Source organism: Erithacus rubecula (genome assembly GCF_903797595.1).
Source record: "Erithacus rubecula genome assembly, chromosome: 8".
Classification (NCBI taxonomy): domain Eukaryota; kingdom Metazoa; phylum Chordata; class Aves; order Passeriformes; family Muscicapidae; genus Erithacus; species Erithacus rubecula.
In genome coordinates this window covers 19,587,073-19,605,598 of record NC_136659.1, presented here as the reverse complement: position 1 = coordinate 19,605,598, position 18,526 = coordinate 19,587,073, and the positions used below count along the sequence as shown (strand labels likewise).

Here is an 18,526-nt window from a genome sequence, read left to right as displayed (position 1 = left end):
AGCTCTGCAGTAGAGATCTAACATAGCAAAAGCAAACACCTCAAGCAATAGTTTGCATTGTGGTAGTTTCATATGAACCACCATTAACAGAGTCTCTCTATCCTACATATATACATGCATTTCATATGTATGTTTGCATATGTTCTATACCTATAAAGAAACAAAGAATATGGTTACAGTCTTCTATTTCACTAACTTGTGTGGATGTTACCTTGTGATCTACAACTATTTCCATTGCAAAACCATGCTTGGAACATCTCTTTGTGATATCCAGTCTTACTATTATATTGAAATAAAAATAATTCATTCTGTTCTCAAGTTCAGGCAAGATCAAGGAAGACACATCTTCCTGACAATGAAGTAAATAGCAAGTAACTCAACAGAATTGAAGCAGTCACATTATGGAAGAGCACAAATCAAAAGATGATTCTGGATGTTTAACAGATTGATAGTTCTAACCATCACATTTTGTGATTAAACTTTTATGGTATGTATTCTATTTTGTGCAAAACATAATTCACTCACTTTTTTATTGATATAATATGGGTCCAGGTCTTCCAAAGGTTCAGACACCATTCCTGGAGGTATGTCACCGTAAATAAATGGCAGAGTCTTTCCTGCCTCCAAGTCACTGTTTGGTTTTGGACCATTTTCATCATCATCATCTGTATGTTCTTGCTTGGGCTTTTTAGCTTTTTCTTCTGCAGAACGCTTTTCAATAGCTGCGAGAGAATCTCTAGTAAAATAACGGAAGCTTTCAGGTCCAGGTGGTACCAGCAGTGCCTGTGCCATGTTTTCATCCTGCAAATTTAATTACTTTTAGCTTCTTGCATAAGAATGACCTATAAAAGAAAATTAAATAATTTAGGCAAGCTAGATTGCACCAATAGGAAAAACCTCAACATTTGGTTAGAAAGTCTTTCCAGGCTTAAATAGAAATAGAAGCAGCATATTTAAAGGCTAAATGGCAGTTAAAAGCAACAGTTCAGAATTTATTTAGGTATTTTAGAAATCATTTTTCAGCTTTTTCCTGCTGATCCAGAAAAAGACACTATTTCTGCCCACAGATACTGCTTTGCCTGTGTCCTTGGACACTCCCAGTTAGAACAAATTGCTGATACAAGTGTTTTAACAGTACAGCATTTTTTTTAACAGCAAGTATAAAAATGCATATTCAGTGAGGTACTGTTGAAAATTGTAAACACGCATTCTACTACTTAATATATTTCATTTTTCCATATTTTTTTCCAAGCATTACTAAAACAATTTTACAAATGTCAATACTTTCATTAAACTAAAATATTTTGCATGACTGGTGCTGTTTAAATGACAGCAACTGAATTATGGGGGGAACAAGCATAATTCTTTCTTACTGACACTTAACTGTGGTGAAGGCTAATATTAGACAGCAGAGCAGCTTAGGTTGCACTTATTGACTGTTAGCTGTGAATCAAAACCACAGGCCTTTTAAGTAAAAGGAAACAGCATGTACAATCAAAGCTATGTGGGAAAAGATGCTGCTTCTGATTCTTTGCAAGGCGAGTGTCATAGTTATTTTTTCAGCCTGAAACTAGTCAAAACCTAAGGCTCTGGTTCCCTGTGAATGTCTTTAGTACCAGTGGTGGAGGATGCTGCTTTTTCCTGCTCTCTGCATTGAACTTTCTATTGTACAGCAGGTCTCTTTATGAAGTCCTGCAGTGCATCAACTGAAAGCAGTGTTATTTTTCTCTCTTCCAAGTCCTTCTGCAGCAGGATCAGTTATTTAAAGTGATGTACTGTACAGCACAGTTGAGAGGTTTGAATAGCTGGAGGGAGAGAATGGCAAAATGGAGGCAGATATGGTTAAATAGTGCTGCCACCAGAGAAGAAATTAAAGCTTTACTTGGTGTCTGCTTTGCAAGATTTACAGCATACTGTTGTAAAAAATTTAATTATGAGAACCAATTTTAAGAGGGAGTTTCAATGCTTAACTGATGAGCTTTAATTATGTTTTCTGTTACATGAAGCCATGTAACCTTTGCTGCATTACTTCATGAATGTGCAACATCTGTATCCTGGAGATGCCACATCTAAATTTGAGACATAATATTCTGCTCATTTGCACTCATTCAGTAGTCCTTCTCCCAAAGCTTCTTGCCTGTATGAAGCAGTTTGTAGAAATACACACACACAGAGACACACAAAGTGCTACAGTCATGGTCTTATGGAGTAAGATATGTGAAGGCAGAAGGGGGTGCTAAAAAGTGCTTGAGAAACCTAGAGTAAGAAACTGGAGGAAAGATATGAAACAGCATACTGCTAACTCTGAATCACCAATCCAATGACATGGTAAGGACTCATGTTCCTGTGCCACCTCAAGCCTTTATCTCTGGAATGGGCTCACAGCACAGCAGTTGTGTGCATGAGCAGCACAGAGGTCACTGAAATAATTTAGTCAGTAGGTTATAGCACCAAGTGGATAAGTAATACAGGACCAGAATTAAAATACACTAAAATTAAATTAAAATGTACTGTAGACACGAAGAAGAAAATTTCTCTCAAGGAATATCCTGGAGAACTATGAGTTAATGTAATGTGCAGAGTAACAGAGATCTTGGAGTGGCTGAAGACATAGATGCAGTATAAAAGAAAAAATAAATTATAAAGACAGCCAAATTCTTCAGCAGGCAACCTTATCACAGGCTTCTATGCTGAAATTTCTGCTAATTTTTTCTTTGTACAGGATGGATGCCTTTGCTAATCCTTTTTTTAAATTAATGTAACTCCCAATTATAAGGATCCTAAACTCAAACTTGTCCCTTATTTTTAGAATTAAAAACATACCTAATTTTCTGCAAACAGTCCTTTGATTACTACTTTTGCTCATGCAGGATTAATGAACTAAGAAGATGTCTGAGGTTTCTCTGGTCTTTCTGAATAATTTATTTCTTTAAATCCCATTTTACATGTCTGTAATTCAACTTTTCACCCTAGGTGCCTCTTCCATGAAACTAGTCCTAAAAGATGCATCCAAATCAAGTCATCAGTGTCTGTCTTGTCTTTATAGTTCAGTGCATTTGTCTAGGCTGCTTTTCATCCATTAACAGTTACAGCTATGAATGCTTTAACGAAATGAATCATCTTCACTTAAAAGATATGTATTTCTATTGCCAGAAATCCAGAAAGGAGCAGATGACTGATTGGGGAATGTATTGGCAGATTGAGGGATTCACTGTATTTCTCAGAGAAAAAAACATGCCCTAAAAGTTTTCCTGATGAGTTGGAAACATTACTGAAGACCTGCCTTCACTATTGTCAAGTGCAATTACATCTTTTCTTTCCTGCTGCTAGCACACAAGCAAGTTTTGCCTATACTAAATATGCCCCAAGCATTTTCATTTAGATTACAAAGCTTAACAGAACAACACAGAAATATGTGTCTGATTACTGTTGCTATACATGCATTAATTTAATAGAACAACAAAACAAGTTGTGCTGTTGCCTGTACTGAGCCTGAACAAGCTCTTAGCAATCCTTGAATCATGAATTGCTCAATTGTTAGTGATAGCTTCCCTCTCCTTCCTTCACTGGCTTTAAAATGGCTTGTTGTCTGCTAACTAAACTGCCAGGATATGAATGATATTAGGCAGAATTCAGACACTCTGTATATCTAATAATTCAGAATAACTGTCATAAAAAGCAATCTTTAAAGAAAGACTCAAAACTACATGTGGTCCAGCCCCTCAGTACCTTCTGCTGCTCAGCAAAGAGAGTTTCAAGCATTTGAAACACCATTCTGGTCTATATATCATATATGTAATGCTCTATAACTTAATACATTTCATTAGAAAAATAAAGTTCTCATTTATTAAAGACATGCTTTTGCCATTTAGTTGTAATTGAGCATGGCATTCAAGTCCTTCTCTAATTTTCCTTCAGTCTCTACCTTTAAATAATAAGATTGAGCAAGAAACAGGACCTATGTTTTTAATTTTATACATATTTCAGCTAGTTATATTATGTCCACAGATACCTTGTTAAATTTTAATTTTAATATAATAATCTTCTCATCATTTACAGAAGATGAGTCATAAAGAAAGGAAAATATCTTTGGTAACAATGTCAAATTCATTTTTTTGTGTCACTGAAAAAGCCAGAAACAGTGGCCTAAAGGTATCTGTTTTTGTGATATCTTAAATAGGGCGAATGGTAAAAGTGAAAGTACCAGTGCAATTACCAGGTTATCTAACAGGTTATCTGCATTTTGCATAAAACTGCACACATCCCCTGCAAAATTTTCAAGGTGGAGAAACAGCACACTTTGCTGGGGTTTTTTCACTTTAAAGTAATACCTGCTAAAACCTTGAAAAAGCTGACTACTGAGATTTTCATTCCATTAAAAATGAAACAGTTGATTAGGGTTGGAGTAAGTGCAAGGAGAGCAAATGGAATCTGTAAAATGACCAGCTATCCTAATTTTCTTATGCTAATCTTTTATTTGAGAAGCTGTAATTTGGAACTAATATCTTCCCCTGTGCCAAGCCCTGCAACAATCTCTCAGATGCTAAAGCCTGGATTAAAAACTTTCCACTAAATCACTAGTGTTAATAAGACCAGCTGTCTCAATTGAAGTAAAGCTATTTGTCCAAATCAAAAGGATGGGTCTCCCACAGTAGGACAGTCAGAAACAGCAGGGCCAGTGGCATCACCTCAGCATCAGTTAGAGATTACTTTCTGCAGTTTAGAAATAAAAAGTGTAGGTATCAGAAAAATACCTCAAATCAAGCTCTTACTGTCCTGTGGAGAGAAGAGATACAAGAGAGCACATGCTGGGACAGTCTGAAAAAATGAGTCATCTTAGCTCCCTCTCTTAGTGTTTGGGAAGTTGCTTTGCATAATTCAGGTGTTGGTTTTCTGGAAGTAAAGGTAAATTACATTTAAGTTACTGTGCTTTGATCAAATTCCAAATCAGGAATTGCTGGCTTTAATTTTTTCTAGAAAGAAAAGGATAGGTAAATATTATTCTTGGGAATAAGATATAAATAATCTAAAGCTACATATTCTTGTGAAGAAGAACTAAAATTAAATATTTTTATTGCCACTTCTCATGACTTTTGTGCACAGAGAATAATTCACAAAGAAAAAATGTGGTCTGAAATATTTTTTAAGTTACAGACCATTATCTTTTCATAATTGACATTTACCATAATTTACCATTTATTCTGGCATATTTACTCTATTTTTTACTGTTTTAAAATATTCTAGTAAAAGACAGAATTACAAAAAACATCAAAAGATACTCAAAATGTCACTGCTGTTGTTCACAGTGGTAAATGCAATGCAATGCAGATTTCTTTGAGATATCTAAAGAGACATGCAGTTAAAATTATCTGTGGGTCCTAAGGCAAGGAATACATGAAAGTTAGTTTCATAAAAATAGTTTTTCATGGAGAGGAGTGATTTCCTCAAAGGTGAAAACAGTCTCCAGAACTTAGCACCTGGTCAGAACCTGCTTCTTTAAAGTGCAATCAAGTAATTCAAACTTTGACAATTTGTTTTGAATAGGTCCTCCTTGACTAATACATAGGATTTATTTTCCTTTTTTTCCAATAAGTTCAACATTTAGCATTGATCCATTGTGTCCTTTTTTTTAGATTATAATTTATCTGTAGCAATGACTGCATTGTATTTTTGTTCATATTTGTACAGTCAGCCTCAGTAGCCTATAGGCATTAGTGTTATATAACTACTCAAAATAAAAATAATGAAATCACCATCAGGTGTTTATTAATAAAATCAATAAATTCCAGAAGACAAAACCACTTGTTATTAGAATATGCAATAAACTAATAAGGATATGACACAGAAATAATATTCCCTAATAAAAACTTGCTTTAAAATTATTTAGAATGGGGTTATTTAAAGTAAGTGGCTGAATGTGAACTAGTGTGGACACATTGGCCAAAACCTGGTCAAAGAACAGTAAATGTAGTAAAAGCTTCAGGTGCTTCAGGGGTATTACATGCAATTTTTTTTCATGTTCTCAGTAATGACTTGAAATTAGGTGTGAAAGTACATTAAAACTTAAGAACCCCAACCTCAGCATAATAAAACGCTGTAAGACTTTGGAAATCTGTGTAGAATATATTACATGAAGTTCAGTCTGATTGGTGAAAGACTAGGCAGATAGGAAAACATTCAAAACAGATTCGATTACAGACTGGAAGCAATTTCAGACCTGTCTGAAAGATCCAGAAGCTGTTACATGGGAAAATGTTGGACACTACCATCTCCCAGCAGAAATTGCTATTGGATTGCCTTCCCCCCACTTATTTGTCTGTTTGTGCCCATTGCCATTCCAGTCACCACTCTCCTTCCTTCAACCTCTCTCCAGCATTTGCTTTTGCATTAATTTGTTCCTATTTCTTATCTTAGTAATCAAAAATTGATAAGTTATGTAAAAGAATATTCCTGAATTCCTCAGATACCTATCTGCAAGCAGTAGAACTAAACTGACAGTAGAAATAAATGATCTGACCTGTTTATTTTATAGATTAAATTGACCAAAACCTCTAGGAATTCTTTAAATGTAAGCCTGCCTTGTATTTTATTTAACACTATGAGTTGCCTCTGAGAATGTGTGAAAAGAGATCAAGTGTCACTACTTGAAGTATTGGAGGAACCTGAAGAAGAACAAATGAAAACTATATGCAATTTAAGAGGGAGAGGAAAGGTCTCTTTCTTAGTCCATCAGACTAGTTGCACTACTGTACTGTAATCAACATTTTTCAAATACCTTCCAACATTAGAGATCCTCAGATTCTGAAGAAAAATAGCTACAATATATGTAACAAAAAATTTCTACAATGGGACCTCATAAAGGCGTTAATTTCATTTTTCCACTGGTATTTTAGTGAAGATATGTAGCAGAATGTCAACTAGCTATCTTTTGCAGTGAAACATTACTTCTGGATGAGAAGAAAAGACAGTCTTACCTTTATTTTTGTAAGAAATGCCAAATCTCAGAATTTAACCTCTGCATCTTTGGCTAATGTGAAAAGAAAAAGGCTTCATTTCTAGCAGAAAATGAATTGGTAAGGAACGCTTCTCCTTGGGATCTGAAGCTTCTTCAAGACTACAGTTCCTTCAAGATTCTCTCATTCTTTGTTCTTTTGAACACAGGAATTCTCAAAAATTAATTGCAGTAGACAAGGATAAGTCTACATATTCACACAGACATATTTCTCCAACCTAAGAGCATCAAGAAGTAAGAAAAACAGGATTGAAAATTAATTATTTCACAAAACCTAATACAGAACAGAAGTACATTTAAGAATATTCTTTAAGTGCATTTCAAAGACTCCACATAATCTTCTACCTGCATGCTTTTACTAAAAGGGATAAATGGTTCTTGTTGAAATTATTTTATCACTAGTACAGTCTTTGATAGACATGGGGTAAGACATGGTAGACAGTAGTTCCCAGATTAACAGCAGTGTTCTCACCTGTTCTTTGGGGAACTGAGTAGTGTATCATTACTCCCAAAGGATTTTCTGCCTTTAAGCAGGCATGAAAGTTAATTAACTCTATATTTGTATGAATATATGGATACTTCTTCAAGTCATCTATCATAGAGATTGTTGGTATGAATGTTTTCTTTGTGCAACAAAATTTTTCTTCCCTGACTAGTAGTATAATATCAGAAAATGACAGTATCTTCAGGTTCTTCAGTAAAAATTATTCGCATCATTACAAGAGCTGGCCAAAGATTGGCCATGTCTTCCTCAGTCTTTAATAATCTGGGTATCCAGTTCATCAAATTTAAATAGTCTACTTACATCTCACACATATTAGTCTTCAGCCACAGAGATTCAGATGAATCGTCTTTGAGACATTTATTCTCATTTGGATATCTCATATAGATATATTTCAGACTTTTTTTTTTTTTTTTTTTTTTTTTTTTTTTTTTTTTTTTTTTTTTTTTTTTTTTACTGCTTTATGTTGTTATTTTGTTTTACTCCTAGGGAGGAAAAGAAGACGACATTCCTCTCTTTTAGGTCTCTGCTCTTGCCAAAGCAGCTCTTAATAGTACTTTTCTCCAAATACAGTGAGAATGAACAGCCACTGTAGAAACTCTGTAGATAAAATAAAGAAAATCTGAGTAGACACAGATCAGGTCAGAGAGAACACAAAAGGAGGGAAAACAAAAAGTGAAAGCTTTCTCTTAAACCACTGCTTCTCTTACACTTAAAGACAGAAGATCTCCAAATACTTCAAGTACAGAGAATAGGTTTCAAAAACTAACCTAGAATTTGCCTAGTACCATTTACAATCAATCTAGAATTACATTTTCCCAAATATGCAATAAATGGCAACATAATTAGAGCTTCCATTGTTTACTAATGTAACATAAACTCATCCCAATGATGGCTAAGAGCAAATTCTTTCAATGCCTTGGTCATTTTGAGTGAAGCACTGATTCAGCACATTTTGCTGTGGTGAGTCACTACTTGAGAGGCTCCACTGAAGACATCTGAAAGCTGTGTCTCCAGTACTGACCTCAGGGAATCATGACTCTGCCACCATTGATACTTATCCACCAATGCATATTTTACACTGAATGCAGCTTTCCCTGGGGGTTCAGGGCTTCCCCTTCCCTTTGACTATTGGGTGCATCTGGATTCTGCCTCTCAAGAAGTACTGTGGCTGAAATTCAATCTCATGGTCAGACACAGCAAAATGTTTAAGTGCTTCTGCTCACAAGTTTCAAAATAATATTAAAGGAATTCTAGAAAATAAAAGAAAAATCACTAACACTACACATTCATATGACATTTACTTTCAAAGAAGGGCGTGTAACTACTCTCCAGTTGTAAAATATCTGCTAGTTTGCAAAATGTTGAGGAATTCATTTTCAGTAGGAGAATTATTAATAACAATAGAAGAACAGGTAATTTCAACAAATTAATACTTTGAATTAAAGCACAAGACAGAGATCCCTTTTTCACATGTAACCCCAATCTTGTCTCTATGCATCATGGTAGCATAAGTGGTAGTCAAGCAAAACTTGAAGGAAGCAGGTTGGCTGAATTGTGTGTCCTTTGTCCTGAATTTATAGGCCATGTCAGAGAAATTTCATTACAGGATTTCAACTAATAACTCATCTCATATACTTTTTAACATAGTATTTTTTGTATAATTTTCAATACACTAAAAAAACAAAAAATAAATCAACAAGAAACCAACCAAACAAAGAAACTAAGAAAAGCTACCCAAAAAACAACCAACCAACCTCCCCCTTCCCCCCTCAAGCAAATTTTAAAAACCAAAATCAAAACCTCTAGGGTTTTTTATTAATCTAATATCTTTGGTTCTAACTCCAATACTAGAAATTTTCACAGATGGATCCAGATTACACAGTTTTACTGTAGCTGAAAGTGATGATAGAAAATTATTTTGGCTGATAATTTGTTGACCAGAATATTTTTATTTAGAGTAGCTTATTTTAATTCATCTCCCAAGAATGAATCATAGGTAAAATCTCAGGCCTAGTCAGAGGTGGCTCCTGATGGACAAATTACACAGATTCTTTCATGTAGGGCTCTCTCCCAAAATTTTCTGCATATATGGCATGAGCATTTTATCTAAAACTGGTTAGAATGTTTCAAACTCTGAGGCATGATATTGCTTCAAAGAGTGTTTCAAACTATATCTTCATGCTCTTTAGCTCCCTCTCAATGTAAAGATAAACTGGTGAAGAAACAAATGGGGTTATTCAAAATGAGGTTTTCTTATAAAGACCATTATAGGACAATATGCCAGTGATGGTGCCACCTAAGTGAAATCTCATGTCAGAGGCAAATGCAATGAACAGACATTGTGGGCAGCTGTATGGATATTTGGTGTTGAGCAATTACAAAAGCATTAACCCCATTCTAGATTAACAAGAAAAAGAGTCATCCACAAAATTAATTGTCCAAATTCAACTAATTCCTAATACTTTGTGTATTAAAAATTTAAATGTGCTGACAAGTGAAACACTAGTACATACAACCATATCCACAGGAAAGGTGTTAAAAAAATTACAATATAACATCAGTGAGCAATATCTAAATACATCACAATATTGATTTTGCTGTATAAAAGAAATAGAAAGCTCTGATTGCAAAGCAGTACTCTTTTCTAAATTTTTCTAGGGAAACTTAGAAAAAGGCACTTGCAACAGAAAACATTGTTTATGAATTTAAGCAAAAAGAAACAAACTAAACTTGGAAAATTAATTGAATCATTAGGAACCATGCAGTTAAAACACTTTCCTAGTCTTACTATACTGCAGAAAATAGTCAATACAAAATATGAAAGAATAAACTTTGTATAACACAAGATTAATAGACTGTATTTGGGATTTGGCAGTTGTCAAGGAAACCAAAGGGGAAAAATTGGAACTTCTGTTTGAGAGGCTTGAGAGTCCTTGGCTGAATGTGATTGTTACTACACAACGAAGAAAATGCACATAAAGTCAACATGAAAATAGAGTGCTTTATAGCCAAAGTTTACCACAGCATATGAAAAATGTGTGTGGATTTCTCAAAGGCATTTATTCATGTGTCATGGAACTGTCTATTGAAACATAATTAAGCCTTATTTCTGGAATGTTTTCCAAATGGTGTATGGAAGTATGACTTAGATCTAGTCTCTACCTGCATGTAATAAATCTAAAGATGCAAAACCTATAAGTTATAACTTCTACCACCTCTCTAAAAGTTGTCTCTTAAAATGTTCAAATTTCAGTGTATTAAAAATATTATACTAATTAGAGGCCTATGCTTTCAGTGATATATGCAATGGAATGGTAGCTAGTGCTGTAGCACCTACTAGAATTCTAGTATTCTACCTATTATAATACTAAATAAAGCAAATTTATATGTCAGAAATACATGGCAAGTAACTTAAACTGGTGTTAGCAAAATACTTTCAGGAAGACTCCTTTAATGCTCAGTTACAGTTTCGCTCAGTAGGTAAGAAATTCCTTTGTAATACAGGTTGATATTTATTTATATTTATTTTGGTCTTAATTTCTGTCTCAGGTCAGTTTTCTTCATGCGAGCATTTTGGCTTTAAATATTAGTGACAGGTTTTTCTTTAGACATTTCATTTAAATGACAGTAAACATTAGGATTGCCCTCCTTCAGTTCAATCTGACCTTGGACTCTTGGGCCCTTTTGAAATTGCCTACTTATTTCTGTCATCAAGTTTACACCACTCAGATATAAAAATAACATTACTGATTGCCTTTCTAACTGTAAAGCATAGCACTTTTGCTTTCATCTATCAAAAACAAGTTTTTAAGATTATTTGGCTATTAAATAAGAATAAGCTTAAAATAAAAAAAATATTCAAAGCTGTTTGTTCGAGGGGAATTTATTTTGCTCCTTGATGAGGTGCAAGAGTGTAAGTTAGGTGTATACTTCACTCACAATTTAAAAGTGCCCTCTATGTAACGCAAAAGTTCTCACACAACTTAGATTTAGAGCATTATTTTTCTATAAATAATGCTTTTCAATGGAAAACACACTCAAATATCTGCTGAAAATAAGAATTATTTTCTATGTCTATCCCTGAATTTCACTGTGGACTTAGGTTAACTTTGCTAAAATGTATAGGCATTTTTCATTCTTATGACTTAATATCCTAATTTTTTAGTCTACCAGTTTTATCCTTACTATTTAACCACTGCACAAGAACATATACATTCAAAAGCAAATGTTCTTGATAGTAATAATGCAGTGAAATTTCTGTGCTCAAGGAAAACAAGTTGGTATCATGTTAATTGCACCTGAGAAAAAAAAAATCCTGTGTCTTAGGTAGGACCCAGACACATTCAGGTTTCCAGGACTGTTACATGTATATTTCAAGTACTAAGAAAAGGGGATAAATATATTCTTGCATTGGAGTCTTGATACAGTTACACAGTTGCATTCTGTGACTGGCTTTTGAGAAGGCAATGAGGATTATTTGTTAAGAAAGCACATTCATTTAACAACTGAAATCTTTGTGTTTGGATGCATTAAAACTGAATCAATAAATTTAGGTTCCTAGGAGTATATTTTTAACCAACACACATTTGGAATTCCTCAGTGTGTCCAAACATTAAAAGGTAGTACAATAATGCCTAACAAAGGACAGTTTTCAGGATATGCAAACCTAGGCAGGCAAGAAATTGGGACATGTGGGCCTGAATTCAGGCTACATGGACTCATAAAATTTCTGCTTCTATTCCAGGACTACCAGGCAGGGGAAGGACATAATTTATGAGAAATGGTGACAGACTTTTCCTCAATTAATACAGTAGCCAGGCCACATAGTGCTATGTTGCCCTACATAAAAGGAACTTTTTTTCCTGTGAACATTTAATTTCCTCATTTACTTCTTCATCTGCATTTCTGTAGTGATTTTGAACACATACTTGTAACTTTCTATAATCCTATACAGTCATACATAATAATATTTAATGGTTAAACAGATAAAGGAAGTTTCTTGCTTCACATTGTTCTTAAAATAAATTATGCTAAAAGATCATAAACCCTGATCCCCTCTCACACTGAAAAGGAGGGCCTTAAAATTAAATAAGCAACATTTAAGTTAAGTATAAATAATCTATAAATGGAAATTGCCTGCAGTGTATACTTATCCCAAGATCTTCCTGCTGTGTGGTTATAAAATCTATGCATGGTTAAGGGGATCACAGAACCAGTAGTGCTGATGCTCATCCCAGCCATTTTCCTCACTGGAATGTGTGATACCCTCTGAGATTTACCAGTGTGCCTCATTAGTTTAATTCAGGAAATCTTGTAAAGAAATATGAGGATGTGCCTGATGCATCTCACGGACAGGGAGCTCCTCGTCTGATCTATACACACACAGTAACTTCAGCACCTGTGAAACTGCAGCTTTGCTGGGCAGGTACAGCATGTATGCACCTGATATAGCTGACATATGCAAACCCTGCATATGGACTATACACTCAATATATGCATATTCAAAACGTGGCCATTTGATAAGAGTATATAACAACTAGAAGGTTCACCCAAAGAAGCAGCAGGAAAAACAATTCCAAGTTGAAGAAGAGACCTGTGTACATGGTAGCCTCCATGATTACACTTACCCAAGTAAAACTAGTCAGTCAAAAAGAGATCAATAGCAATAAAGAATTATTAACCAGAGAAATAATGAATCTGATCATAAATAACCTTTTCCTTAAGCTTTTACATGTGAAAAAGCCTCATCAGCTCTTTAATTAAATATCAACTTCTTAAATTGCATTTTTCACTGTAAAACATGTTTTGTGATCTCTTTTAATTGAAAAAGTAAATGAATAGAATTTTTCATAAGATGTTGTTACCAAGACTGAGGACCACATTAAAATTTAGCAACAATTTGAAATCACCTTTTTGGGGTGGATTATCTGGTACTTTTTGTTTCAGATCCATATCTTATGGGGGTTTTTTTGCTGTTGTTAGTTGGTTTGTTTTGTGTGTGTGTTTGTTTGTTTGTACTGTGAAGAAATAATTAGGAGTTGTGTAATGAAAAAATGAGAAAGTAGATACTTTTGTGACCTAAAATTTAACTTGCTGTTTAGGATTATAGTGGTAGTACATACACATTATGGTTACTCAAGAGCATATGCTGTACCTACTCTATATTTATATTTATATTTTCAAGTATCACACTCCCTGCCTGAGCTGCTCTTATCCCTATTCTCTCTGGTTTACCTCATTATAAGGCAAGGAAAGTCAAGCAATAACACTGTCACAGTAATATGCTGGAGATTCCTTCCAGCTGTCCATAAAGAAAATTTTGATGAAAGCAGATGAACAGGTTGTATGATGCCAGCTCCAGTATCAAGTTTCTATGGGAGTCCAATTGGTCAATATCAAATTTAGACATGCCATTGCAAGGTGCTTCACAGCTTTTGATCACAGGAGTAGATGTAATGAATAATATCAGGTTTCCAGTTATGAGAATGCCTTTTTCCTACAGGTGGTTTTTATGGTGGTTGGCAGTTGGTTTGATGGACTGACACCACAGCTCGCAGCATGTACATGTGTTCTGTAAGCAGCCTGAACTAGTGGGCATCAATTTGACTATGATGCTTTATTTATTTAAGTGAGGATGAAAAAAACACTATATCTTGCAAATACAACAGTATATATTACTGATTAACAGCTGTAAGGTAAAAAAAAAAAAAAACCAAAACAGAAAAGTTATATTGAGTGGAAAATAAGCTAACTAGAATTTTGTAAGTAGATTTCTGAATTCTACATAGAATTTTAGATACACAACAGAGTAAATGTATCTTTCTGAAACTTATTTTCAATTATCATTGTCAGAATTCAGAAAATATACAAATAAAGCACCAAATATCAGAAACTTGCATTTATTCTTGTTGGGTTTAACTGAAGCAGAGTTCAAGCAATTCTTTTCCTTCATCACCTTATGACAAGAAGAGCGTACAGATAAAAGGGGCCAAGATTTGTACTGCAGAGAACAAGGCCAAAACTTGCTTGCCTTGTACATAGATCACTTTTAGTATCTGCTTTTCACTGATTCATCAAAAGTTGTGGGACTCCAGTAATGTGATTAGTACCTAGCATACACAAAATAAATTTTAGTGGGCTGAGATGGGAGCAGCAGAAGGAAAGTTCCTTCTTATATCCCACTATCCTTTCTTTCTTCTAAAATCCTTGCTCTTTTGAGGTCAAATAAATTTCTCTCCATGCCTAATCTTCATAATATAAAAGTTAACTCATCTAATGCCATCTGTGAAGAAAAAGACGTGAAAGCACAAAATGTGTCACCAGCATATTGATTAAACACACCCTACATTTTATTCTTTCTTCTTTCTGTTGATGCTTCCCACTCCAGTTACCTGACAATAAACAGAAATTACCAAACTGCCACTCTGACAGTCATAGAGGGCACAGGGGAATTGTTCCATGTTCTTCATAAAAAATGTGAAATTGTCTTTCTTTGCCAACATCTAGTATCACTTATACAGAATTTTACAATACTGAGCTTAATTGGCATAGCTCAGAAAATCAGTAAAGGGACCTAACGTCTGCTCATTGAGGGAAAAATTGTAAACTGATGACACAAGCATCATTTCTGTAAATATCACAGCCTAATAAACAACATATCTGTTTAACAGGTGCTATGAAGCTTCAAATCACTGCAGCAGCTCACATTCTTGTCCAACAACCTTCCATCCCAAAATGGAGATGGGCAAAAGAGAAAATATTAAATATTAAACTGTTAGAGTTAAAAAGTCCCCTCTGAAACTGTTTTCATGACAAGTCAATTATGAAAGAACAAACGTGATATGTTTCTAAAACAAGCATCATTATTACTGATCATTTATCTTGGAGTTAAAAAAGGATATCCCAGGCACCATAAAGAATACAAATTAAAAACTTCTTTCTTTCACATCACTACTTCAGGTACAGGCCTTGCTTGCTACTCTGAATACCAGCTGAGAGCCAATCCTGCTTTTCTTACGTATGTATAGATTGAGGTGGTGATTTGTAAACTGTGAGTGCCTTATTCTGCTATATGGACTTTTTTGGGCATTTTTTTCCTACTGTTTTCCTCTGGAATAATTTCCAAATCGATACTAACATAACACATGTATCTCTAATGTCTATGTGTGCCTGTAGAACCACTAGTGAAAAAAAGAATTAACATATCAAATTGATCTTCAGTAGATATTTCCTTTTACCTTTAATAACTGGCAGCTTTAGTTATTATGATAACAATGAATGAGACAATAGATGAATGGACAATGAAATGAAGAAATATAGTAATTCTTGTGTTGATATCTTCAAACAGTCCTATTAAGAAGCATATATTAAGCTTGACAGCAATGTTACAGACAAAATGTGAACTATACATTTGGTGTGGACCTCTGGTTAATTAACCGTTGGTGAGTCCATTCTCTCCTACATACAACCACGCAAAAAATGGCACAGAAAGAAAATATTTCTTTATACATATTTTTTACAAAATTTACCTAATAGAAAAGTTCTTCAAATACCACATACATATATATACAGAAAACGGCAGTAAACAACGACGTAGATTTTATCCCTGAATCATCAGGATCTGAGATGCTCAGAATCTTACGAGACCTTCTCTTCCCGACTGAATACCACCAGATTTTTCTTCCTAGGAAACAAGGTCACTTCTATAAAATGCTTGGAATTAATGTTGTATACCTTGATTATAAAATGATCTGATTTTGTGAGAAAGACTACTGCGTTACAACATCACATTAAGAGACCAAATATCAGATTTAACGGTGTTGAAAAGAAAAAAAAAAAAACCACACCATCATCACAATCAGTCAGTACAAAATGGCTTTGAATTCCCCGTTCCATCTTTGACTCTACCTTAACATGAAACCAGAGGGGAAAATCCAATCCCAAATTGTGGAAAAGATCATGTTGCTATGATTGATTATGGGTAAAATGAAATGTTTTGCCAGCTTACCTGATTGAAAGAGAATGAAAAATCACTGCAAAGCCCAGCATCCAAAAATAATGTAATACATGTCTCCTCCTGAAAGAGCCCAGATTTCGATCCACAAAGCCTTACTAATTGATCGTAATTTCTGTATTCTGGGTGGAAAGCACAGAGACCTTTCCAGAATGCTCTGTGCCTCCGCTTGCCGTTGCCAGTGCCGGTGTGGTCCCCAGCATGCACGGGCGGGGGGCCGGGGGCTGCAGTGCCGGGCCCGACCTGGCAGCGCCCCCTACTGGCGGCGGGCCGAGCGCTGCGAGCGACAGCCCTGCGTGCCGAGGAGCCCTTGCAGGGACCCGCTTAAAATCATCGCGCTATCACAGCTGTCCGTCTGCACTCAGCTGAGCAGCTGGCTTTGAATGCGCTGCTTCCTTTAAAATGCATGGGAACAGAGGAATATGTAAATAACAGCACAGACACTGACTGCCTCCCTAGCTGGTGTATGCAGAACTTGATAATTAGCTGGATACTTTCTTATTCATTAAATGCTACCATGTATTTTTGGCACCACGTTAATGTCTTTCAAGTGTGTAAAATGTACTATGCTTATGTAAAAAGCAAAGCTCGAAGTCTTTCCCTTAGACTGGCTTCCTGGGCACGTGCAGATTTACATCTGCTTACCTAGGATTCCTCTGGCCATCCTGGGAAGAATTATTAGAGCAGTGGCTCCAGCACCACTGCTCCATGGGCAGCAGTATTGAGTGAATAATGTCCTTCAGGCAGCATATTGTTTGTCCTGCCTGGAAGTTTGAGTGCTGTGTGTGTGGAAAGTGAAGTGTACAAATGCTGAGCAGTGACAGCAAGTGTGTGCAATATACACAGCCTGGGGTTGAGGCCACTACGGATCCCACCTAATTTAAAATCAAGCTACCAGCTTTGTTCTGTCATGTGGGATTTAATAAATAAAAGTTAGTCCACAAAACAAGAATAAATAAGTTTAAGAAGCAATTAATATCTCGCTTTCTTGTAGCTCCTGCAGTTCTTTTAAATGCCTCTTCTGCAGAGCTTAGAAACAGCCCCATTCTCTGTCCCCTGGTCAGTGTTTTAGAAGCAAGGACCCCAGGGCAGCCGGCACATATTCACCCTGATGGCCCCTACCAAATCACAACTGCACAAAGCAGTGAGAGTGGTGATAACTCCTACAACTCATGTCCCATATCCCTCATATCAATGGGTATCCCGTTTTCAGTTTGCACTTATCCTAAAGCTCTTGTGCCAATTTGTGAGAAGTCCTTTTGATTTTAGTCACACTTGCCACGTGCTTGACAGATATAGACACCAAATTCCTGACTCTGGCATCAGGAAACAGAAATATATTTTCAGGGGATGTATGTATTCTGTAGGTTCAGAATAATCTCTGTATACTGAGTGAAAGAGATGTACCCTCACTTTCAAAATGTTTGGGTTTTGTAAACCTGGGGCATACAGGAACACTCCTGGTCATACTGTTCACACAAGTTCCTCTATTTTCTTCAAAGAGACTTTGTGAGTGTGAACATATACTGCAGTCCTATTTGGGAAAAAAAAAAAAAAAAAAAAAGGTAAAAAATTATTCCTTTAATTTTAATATTATTAACTTCCAGAAGTTAAGAAGGAATATATTTTTAATTTTAAAGTGTTCATTGTCTCTACAGCATAGATTTTGCTTTCATGGGATTATATTAATTTAGCAAACCCATGAATGATGAGAAGCTGGTGTCTACATTTTAAATTGCTTAGGAACATTTTTTTGCAAACATATCGTGTTTTGGAAATCAAACCAGTCCTTGAATAGAACTTTCATTTGCTTACATTTCTTTTATTTATAATTTTTATTCTTAAAAAAACTTCTTAGGGGTCTTTGGAAGTTTTCTTTAGGAAGTCTTTATGTCATTGTCCAAAGGTAACCATCATCTAGTAACATGTGTTAAAGGGGAGATATACGTGTTGAATCTGTTTCTCCTGCAAAAATAAAGAAATTTAAATCGAAATA

General features: G+C 35.2%; 2 protein-coding genes across 4 annotated transcripts in view; one reads left to right on the top strand and one right to left on the bottom strand.

Moving 5' to 3' along the window:
* LOC306804278 (sodium channel protein type 2 subunit alpha-like) overlaps positions 1–16,734 on the bottom strand; it is a gene marked incomplete at its 3' end in the record, with an annotated part of 67,315 nt that extends 50,581 nt beyond the window's left edge. For 2 of the 3 annotated variants that reach the window (XM_079310640.1, XM_079310641.1), the window contains exon 1: positions 526–591. In XM_079310640.1, the coding sequence (XP_079166766.1) occupies positions 526–576 (51 nt within the window). In that variant the 5' untranslated portion in view covers positions 577–591. Of the gene's footprint in view, positions 1–525; positions 843–6,974; positions 7,231–16,524 lie in introns of those variants that run through there. The other variant, XM_079310639.1, reaches the window with a different exon arrangement.
* Positions 1–18,526, top strand: part of LOC306804279 (sodium channel protein type 2 subunit alpha-like) — a 132,788-nt gene that overhangs the window by 33,537 nt on the left and 80,725 nt on the right. The gene's annotated exons all lie outside the window — the stretch shown is intronic.